Raw genomic sequence first — 10,000 nt, forward strand, 5'->3', positions numbered from 1 at the left:
ACCGGCAGAAACAAAATAACGCTTTTGACTATGGAGCTACGACTGCGCTAGCTGACTGTATCCCTGGTCATTGTATATACTATATAGTTTGTATATGTTGTGGATTTCCAGTCTGATCTCACGAGGAAACGTAGGTAATTTACGTTTTGTCAGTTTAGTGGCTAATTTGTTCGAATTCGTACGAGTTCAGTCGTACGAAAATGTACAATTTTAAAAAAGGAGGCATGGCAGCTAACCCCAACCTGCATTGGGTGATGAGCAAATCGCACTGAATTGCACAAATCAGATCGTCCGAATTCATACGAATTAGCCACTAAATCAAAAAGTTACATATTGCCGCGAGATTGTGTTGGAATTTCTCTCTTTAGCTCACGCCACCAAAACTGTTGTGAAATTCTAAGGCAAGCAAAAAAAACCAGGGAGAACTTTCGGGTATCTTCAAAGCAGAATCCTTTAATAAGAATTCAGCAACGCTGTGGCGTTATCGAAAGAACTCTGAACTAGTAGAGCAGACACTCGGTTTAAATCAATTTTTACAAACAAAGCATGCAAATGAAGTGTTGTTGTCAGCAGGGTAAATTGCCTTTCCAGTCTCGACGTCATCAGCATATATGTACCCATTAACGATACATTTCAGCAAGAAAACAAAGAGTGCAAATGGGGTTCTGGAGACAGAACCCGTTCGACCAGTTGACCGACTTGACCATTTGTTAGACAATAGACACAGCTGTGCTGTGAAACTGACAATTTGCATTACTTTGGAGACAGTCAGGGCTCAGGAAAGAGATTTTAAGGTCTGTCACACCCTAAAAACCAAAGAATATAACTTTACAGTTATATATAGACTATTGCTAATTTGGAACTACATTATATAAGTTTATAATCCCACACATACATAACTTTAGACAAACTATAGTTTGAGAATGAAGTCCGGCTGAAAAACAATGTTTTAAAAGCAGCATTGCAAACGGCGAAGGTGCATTGCACGTCACTTCAGGAGGAGGCGTGAATTAATTTAGATAAACATGGTCATCTTCCGGAAATATTTCCAACAATCCATCAGGTAATGTAACTCGGTTTTGGTTCCAACTCGAATGCGATTGCTGCATTCACATCTGCCCAAAACCAACTGCACCATGAGGGAAAACGAACTCTAGTGCGATTCAACCGAACTAAATAAGGCAGGTGTGAAAACAGCTTCAGTTCAATTGCATTTACGTTGAATGAACTCTTATGTGATCAATTCTGTGTATGTCGGGGTGACCTGTGACTCAACCCCCACAAACTGATAACTGTGAACTAAATGATTCTTTTATCATGGGTGGGAGCCTTTGTAGTTCTCAATGGGTATAAGCAAAATGACAGCTGAAACATCTGATAAGACGGTCTTGCTGAGGCTAAAACTAAGACGAAAACACAGAATAGTTTGTTAGATGCTTGTATAAAGTTACTTGAAGACCGACGATTTGACATCAGTGTTGAGGAACTGCACTATTCATTGTCTTCAATAAAGATTTCTTAAGTGAAAACTTATACATAACAGGAGAAACCTCTAATCAATTAAAACTACTTATACATAATATTATTAAAATAAAATGGACTAAAACAAATAAAAACTAAAATAAAACCTGAATCAAAACCCAATAAAAGTCCAAAAATAGCAATAAAATGGCCGTCGTAAATTCGGCACATACCTTGCATAGCAGTCTCAGAGGGTGTGGTCTGTGTAGGGGGCGTGTCCTCCCGCTCTTCAGTCGGAGGGGGTGTGGCTTTAGAAGCAAATGTGATGACCTCTGACGTGGCAGTGACAGGTGGCTCTTTGATTAGCGGTTCCGGGGTCTCCTTGGCAACAACAGAAGGTGTTTCCTCGACCACAGATGGAGTTTCAATGAAAGGTTCAGTAGGAATCTCCTCGACAACAGGAATCTCCTTGACAACAGGAATCTCCTTGACAACAGGAATCTCCTTGACGACAGGAATTTCCTTGACGACAGGAATGTCCTTGACGACCGGCATTTCCTTGACTTCTTTGACAACAGGCGTTGTTTCCTTGACTACAGGCTCTTTCACATCAACTGCTGCAGGCGTCTCCTTGGCAACCACAGGCACCTTGACGACAGGAGCGGGAGTCTCCTTGACAACCGTTGGAACAGGCTCCTTGACAACCGGAGCTGGCACTTCCTTAACGATCGCAACAGGAGTCTCCTTGATGACCTGAGGAGGGATTTCTTTGACAGTTCTATCAGGGATTTCCTTGGTAACCGGTAGTGCTTCCTTAGTGACGTCGGGCTCTGCGATTGGACTGACGTCTCTGTGGGCGGATCCCACAAAGACGCCATTGAAAAGCTGGAGCTCTTCAGGCTGCGCTATTGGAGACTCAAGCGCTGGCTCCAGATGTGGGGTGGGGAGAGGAGGGGTTATAGTTACAGGCTCCTCCTCTTTTATTTGAGTGGGTGTGGCCTCTGCACCGTTAGAGGAAGGCGGTTCCACTAAAATGGGCGTAAAGTGGGCGTCGTCTGCAGGTGCTGGAGGCGGGGCATCTACCGTATCGCTTATGGGACTGGTAGGAGGCGGAGTTGGAGGCGTGTCTGGTAATGGGCTTTCACCTGGAGGGATGGGAAACTCCGCTCTGGTTGTCATGATGACTGCGGATGTGGAGCTGTCACCGTTGGGCTGTGCGTTTTAAATACAAAAAATATATATATATTAATTATTTGTAAGTCATCGTTTATTTTGTGGTGTCAAAATACATTGTTTACTGTAATTTCGTTTACCCCATTCCCTTATAGCGCATGTGTTTGGACTGTGGGGGAAACCGGAGCACCTGGAGTAAACCCACACCAACACTGAGCTGAGGCTTGAACCAGTAATCGAAAAAACATTGCTATCTCGATTCGACCCCCCAGGACCAGAGGTCTCGGTCCTGGAGGGATGGTGTCCTGCATAGTTTAGGTCCAACTTTTGACAACACACCTGCCTGGAAGTGTCTAGTATACCTAGAAAGAGCTTGAGTAGCCGGTTCAGGTATGTTTAAGTGGGGTTGGAACTAGGTTTGGGCGATGTAGATCAATTTGGCATTGTACGATGTCTAATGTGAAACATCGCGATGGACGATGGCATCGTAATCATGTGAAAAGCGGGTGAGGGCAACGTGTCTGAAGAGCGAGGAGGGATCCGGGGGTGAGAAGGGTGGGCGACTTATTTGAGGAGCGGGAGGGAGACGCGTGATTTCCGGGAGATTATCACTCGTTTAATATCACGTTTAACAACTATAGTAAGAGGCGATCCAGCGGTACATCCTTGATAAACTGTCCGACGCGCACTGCTCACTGGAGCTCAGAGGAGAGCATGTTCGTGTCTGTGTGGCTGTGTCTGTTTGTGTGTGTGTGGTCACCTGATGTGCATGTTCAGTGGATGGAGGGCTGTTCAGAGATGCTAGGTAAAACACGGCATGGATGTGGATCATTTTTGTTCTAAAATGCCTTTTTAACACCAAGATGTATTAGTGTAAACAGGGCCTGAGTGTGTATTTTTCGCGAGCGGGTTTGCGGCGGGGCGGAGGATCGGCAATTGTGTTGTCTATTGGCCATCAGCGATGGACAATGGCATAGTCTATCGGCCCAACCCTAGTTGGAACTAAAATATGCAGGACACCGGCCCTCCAGGATCCAGTTTGGGCACCCCTGCCCTACACAATCTTAATCCAGCATTTCTACAATTCTGCCAATCATATTTTCAAGTTCAGGAGAGAAGCGTAAAGGCGGATGCACAAGTCTTCACATTGTTTTATATACGTTGCTGAGCAACACATTGGATAACTCCAAATGATGTTGAAAGCGTCACATACTGTATTTATAAGGTATAATTCTCCCAAAAATGTCATTTCTGTCTTTATATAATGATGTATTTGCGGCTGTGAAATCAAACGAGACGTAAGCTGCTGACCAAGAGCTGCCACCACAGAAAGGGCGCACCCTACTTAATAAAATTGACCTTAGTGAACAGAACCTGCATAGGCTGGGAATAACAGGTAATACAGTTGTGAATAACATTCAGTTTGTGTCAGAGTGATCGTTTGGGAGCTGCGCGGGATGTATGAACAGCACTTAGCAGTGAAAATGAAGCCGAAAGAGCGCGCATCATTTACATGATTATATCACATTTTAGAGTAGTGATTGCGACAAGAATTTAATATGCTCTTCTTTCATAGCGAACACAGAGTTGTGCATGACAATAAAGGTTTACAGTGTCAGTATTAGGCAGAGGACCGTTTTCAAGGTATACCTCAGTTTGGAAAAGTCAAGGCCAACATTTTCTGCTATACTGTTCCTAAGGTATGTGTAAGATTGTTTATTTACATTTTTTCCCAGATTTTAAGGAAAACAGTATCGCCAGCAATATATATATATATATCCAAAGATTTATGGACAATTTTAAAATCTGTTTTTGAAACTAATGAGGAGAGCAGCCTGACATGTTTACGGCTCCAAAATATTTCAAATGTTTCTTAAAATAAAATGTTATAACAACAGGAATCAGTCCAAGGCACTCGAAAAATAAAAAATAATCATACGCAAACATACACCTGAATAAATGAGAGACAGAGAGAGAGAAAATAATAATAATAAAAAAATATATATATATATTTTTTTTTTTTTTGTGTGTGTATGTATGTATGTATACACACACACAAACACACACACAAACACACACACACACACACACACAAACACACACACACACACACACACACACACACACACACACACACACACACACACACACACACACACACACACACACACACACACACACTTTTTCTCTCTCATATATGCAGGTGTATGTTTGCGTATGGTTATGTCACCCTCTATCTATGATGAATTATTGATGATAGTTGACTTTGTTTGTTAACTTATTTGAGTGTTGTTTGAGATGTTTAAATGAGTCATGTGACCGAAGTACTCAAAAGAGACTCTAGACGCACCTGATCACTGTTACCCTGATGAATGCAGATTCTTGTTGAAACGAGTAGGTTTTTTAAGATTTAGCCATGTGAATAAAGGCTTTTTAAATTTTCCTCATTTTTCGAGTGCCGTGGACTGATTCCTGTTGTTGTTTTGATGAATCCCTTACCCAAAGAGCACCGACCAAATATTTGAGTCACCTCTGAGCGCTTTTTGTTTGTTTTTCTGGATAAAATATATTATGTTCAAAGGGGAAAAAAGGATGACTTCTATTGTGAAATGAGTATTTTGTCATGCTGCACAGCCCTATTGTTAACAAATAACGATAGAACATGAACACTAAAATGAAAAAAAATGATGTAAATGATGACATGAACATTTCTAGCTGATGGAAAAAAAAAGGATTTTAGTCATTTGGGCCGGCATCAGTGTGAATAAATAATGACCAAGATGAACATTAATAAAGTAAATCACGACAGCAAGTGAATGAATTAAAAAATTCAGCTTATATAAAGATTAAATAATGAATCATGCAGGCTGACATTATTGAGGAACAGATGAAACAATCATTATTTTTTTAAGTAACAAAAACTTATGAGTAATCTGGACTGAGAGGAGATTAAGTAAATGATTTAATGTCAATGAGCACGTCTTTTGTTCTTTTTAAAAATGATAATTAAACGGCATCTGGATCAACATGGGTGTGTCAATGATGAAGAAAATGTTAATTGTTTTTTGGCGAAACTAAAAAGATTAAGTTATTTGGACTGACATGAAAGAAAAGGATGACAAACTCCATATTAATTTATGCAAATGAAGATGACTTGTCTACTGTGTCTTTATTGTTTGCAGTATACTTGTGCTGACATTAGGAAAAGTGCATGAAATGTTAAACAAAAATTAAATTGAATTTAAAGGTTTCTTGGACCAACATGAGAATGGACAAAATGACAAAATGTTAGTTTCCTTTTATTTAAAAAAATAACTAATTTAATATTGTTATTCAAACCTCAAAGTCCTACATGAAAAAAAAACTATGTACAGTAAATTCTACAGTGTCTTCGAACCTGACTATATTGCATCATGGCCATGGCTTCTGTCTGCCCGGTGTCTGTAGCTTTGTTGCTAAATAGCTAACATGAGATTTTACAGAGAGAATAACAGTGTTTATGTGATTTATGAAGGCTGAAAAACAGCATCGAATCATTTGGAACCGTGTCTGAGTCCACTAGATCTTTTGTGAGCTCAAAAACTCCTCCAGAAACTGAACCTGGATGGAGGCTTTCAGCGGTGTTTCAGACTGAGCAGAGCCTAGTTTGATCAACTGTTGTTCAGTGTTGGCAGAAGGATTTTCCGCTGGGACACCAACAATAGGCGCTATGTCATAATCACGCCCCAACAAGAGCAAGCTCCAGATTGGTTAACGCGGCGCGAATGTCTGCTGAAGTTCAGATTTTCAAATTCAAGCAATATGCGTGAAACATGCGATACTCGCGTTATGAAAAAAAGGCTCAACTCATGCCGCCTCATTTGTGCCACCTCATTTGCGCGTATTGTGCCGCAGGATGTCTATTAGCATCTTTGCATTGACTTAAAATGCAAACTATCATGCTTGACGCTTCTTCCGCGTCTGGTGTAAATGCAGCATTACAATATTTAATACTTTTACAGTACTGTGACGGTTAAGTTTAGGGTTGGGGTCGGACTAGGCATTAAACTATACAATTTATTGGGTAATTTAATACATAACATAAATAATACTCTGTACAACTACTGTTTTTACGTTACTGTGAGGGTTAGGGTAGGGCTAGGCATTTAAATATACAATTTATTGGGTAATTTAATACATAACATAAATAATACTCAGTACAACTACTGTTTTTACGTTACTGTGAGGATTACGGTAGGGCTGGGCATTAAAATATACAATTTATTGGGTAATTTAATAGATAACATAAATAATACTCTGTACAACTACTGTTTTTACATTACTGTGATGGTTGGGTTTAGGTTCGGGGTGGACGTAAATGTTAATAAAATACAATAAATGGGAAATTTAATAATTAATATCAAAAATTCTTGTAAACTTCAGGCCACAACCTTATGCAATCTAGCAACCACCCTCTTAATTAACGAATGTTCCATCATATTGTAGTTGTAACCATAGTAAACTGACAAACTCTATAAAAATACTGTAGTACACTTTAGATATTGCTACAGTAAACTAGTGTATTGAAGTATATTATACCTTATAGTCATTTGTTTATATTCCTATCGTTGTTGTATAACCATGGCAACTGTAAAATCACCACAACAGATCAATTACTATAGTTGTTACCATGGCGACTGTAGAATCACCACAACAGATCAATTACTATAGTTGCTGTGTTACCATGGCGACTGTAGAATCACCACAACAGATCAATTACTATAGTTGCTGTGTAACCATGGCAACTGTAGAATCACCAAAACAGATCAATTACTATAGTTGTGTTACCATAGCAAAAGTTAGAATCACCAACTGATTAATTAGAGTACTTTATTATAGTATTGTTCAAAAACATAACAGTATTTTCTTTTTATTACTATTATTTTTTCACTTGAGATGAGTGTGATTTACCTGTGGAGGCGTCGGCGTGGAGCCGCTGCGTCCTCCTGACATGATCTCCTCTGTAATGTCACGACCACCCTGGTTCGGGTCTCTGATCCGGATCTACACACAAACACATATTAAAGGCACAATAAGTATTTTTCACCACTAGAGGGAGTGTATTAACAACAAACAAAGATGCATTTTAATTACTTTTAATTTACATTGTTGTGAAACTAGGCAAAGTTTTATGAATTTTACATTGTCATTTTAAAACTGCTCATGATCGCCTGTCTTTTAAATATTAGAACATTACAAATGTTTAGAATGTTACAAATGTTACAAATTTAGAATGCTACAAATGTTTTGAATGTTACAGTGTTACAAATTTAGAACAATAGTATTACAAATGTAAGAAATTTAGAAAGTTACAGCGTTATGACGTTAATAATGAATATAGAATGTAACGATTGAAAAACTAACAAATTTAGAATGTTACAATGTTACAAATGTTTAGAATGGTAATTTTTACAAATGTTATAAATTTAGAATGTTATGTAACCCACCGGTTTTACTGCACCCAACCTGGTTTGAGCTAGGATCGAACCGGCGATTCTTTGCATGGGAATCAGTTGCTCTAACAAAAAGGCTAAAGACCATGGCCACTAGCGTCTATCGCTAGAGCACCTTTTAGAGGTTAGAGGAGTGAGGTTTTATTTGCATAGCACTTTGCTAGCTGGCCTCTTTATTAGTTAAAAATGTTTAGAATGTTATGGTGTTATACATTTCTAATTTAAAATGTTACAAATGTTTAGAATGTTACGGTGTTATACATTACTAATTTAAAATGTTACAAATGTTTAGAATGTTATCATTACAGATGTTACAAATTTTGAATGTTACAGTGTTACAAATGTTACTTAATTTAGAACAATAGTGTCACAAATTAAAGAAATTTAGGTTACAGCGGTTTAAAATGTAACAAATTTAAAATGTAACATTTGTAAAACAAACAAATTTAGAATGTTACAAATGTTACAAACGTTTAGAATGTTACAAATGTTTAGAATGTTACACTGTTAAAAATGTTTTGAATGTTATTGTTACAAATTTAGAATGTTATGTAACCCACTTGTCTTACTGCATCCAACCCGGTCTGAGCTGGGATCAAACTGGCTATCCTTTGCATGGGAATCAGTTGCTCTAACGAGGAGGCTAAAGAGTTGCTAGAGCACCTTTTAGAGGTCAGAGGAGTACGCTTTTACCTACACAGCGCTAGCTGGCCAGTCAGAAATGTTAAGAATGTTACGGTGTTAAATATTATTAATTAAAAATTTTACAAATATTTAGAATGTAAGTTACAAATTTTACAAATTTAGAACAATAATGTTACAAAAGTAGAAAGTTACAGTGTTACGAATGTAACAAATGTTACAATGTTACAAATGTTCAGAATGTTACTCATACAAATGTTACAAATTTAGAACGATAGTTACAAATGTAAGAAATGTATAATATTAGAGTGTTGCGAATGTTACAAACTTAGAATCTCAGTTTTACAAATGTTACAAATTTAGAATTTTCCAGTGTAACAAATTTAGAACGAGTGTTACAAATGTAAAAAGTAGAATGTTACAGCGTTACGAGAGTAACATTGTGAGTCTTAGTTTTACAAACATTACATAACTAGAATTATAGTGTTACAAATATTACAACATTACAAATGTATAATATTAGTGTCACAAATGTAACAAATTTAGAATGTTAATGTGTTTTTGTAACAAAAATATTAAACATTTTAAAAATGATGAACTCCCATCAATGACTTTAAACAAGACAAACTGTAAGCTTCACATTACTGTATAACATTATCAGGGTTCAAAGTTTTTTTTCTACTGGTCCAATCAGGCCAATGGATGAGATTCTTTACTTGCCCTGACAAAATTTTCACTGGCCCAACCAAAGGAAAAACGTAATTGAATAGCTATTTTTTTAGCCAGAGATTTTAAATACGGTGTCAAAAAAGGTATATAATTATTTCAATGTTAATAATTATTCAAATAATGTATCTAAATAATATTTTTAAAATGTTAATAAATGTATAATGAGCAAAATCCTGTGTAAACAAACAAAAATAAATCAGTATGGAAAATGTGAAGGTATTTTCTTGCAGTTCAAAATTATTTAACAAAAGGTGTCCCCAATCAGGCCAGTAATGATCCCGTCTACTGTCCCAAGCGTCTCTCACACTGGCCCCGGGCCATCAGGCAGTTCTTATTGTTGAGCCCTGATTATACAGTATATTACTCATAAAGCTGTGTACGTCTCACTTTAATACAGATCAAACCAAAATCCCCTTCATACAAACATCAATCCACTTTAGAAGACACATGTTAACCAGTTTGGAAACTTCAAAATAAAAGTCACTCTTCAAAAACATTTAACA

The 10,000-nt window shown here is 37.6% G+C and overlaps 2 protein-coding genes across 9 annotated transcripts in view; both read right to left on the reverse strand.

Moving 5' to 3' along the window:
- The window catches only part of alp3 (alkaline phosphatase 3), a 141,259-nt gene that overhangs the window by 67,662 nt on the left and 63,597 nt on the right, over positions 1-10,000 (reverse strand). The window lies entirely within an intron of this gene.
- The window catches only part of eif4g1b (eukaryotic translation initiation factor 4 gamma, 1b), an 89,736-nt gene that overhangs the window by 39,391 nt on the left and 40,345 nt on the right, over positions 1-10,000 (reverse strand). For all 8 annotated transcript variants that reach the window (XM_073924125.1, XM_073924127.1, XM_073924122.1 and 5 more), the window contains 2 exons: positions 7,585-7,677; positions 1,695-2,673 (listed from right to left, as the gene is read on the reverse strand). In XM_073924125.1, the coding sequence (XP_073780226.1) occupies positions 1,695-2,673; positions 7,585-7,677 (1,072 nt within the window). The remainder of the gene's footprint in view (positions 1-1,694; positions 2,674-7,584; positions 7,678-10,000) is intronic.

This window comes from Danio rerio, chromosome 15 (genome assembly GCF_049306965.1).
Source record: "Danio rerio strain Tuebingen ecotype United States chromosome 15, GRCz12tu, whole genome shotgun sequence".
Classification (NCBI taxonomy): Eukaryota; Metazoa; Chordata; class Actinopteri; order Cypriniformes; family Danionidae; genus Danio; species Danio rerio.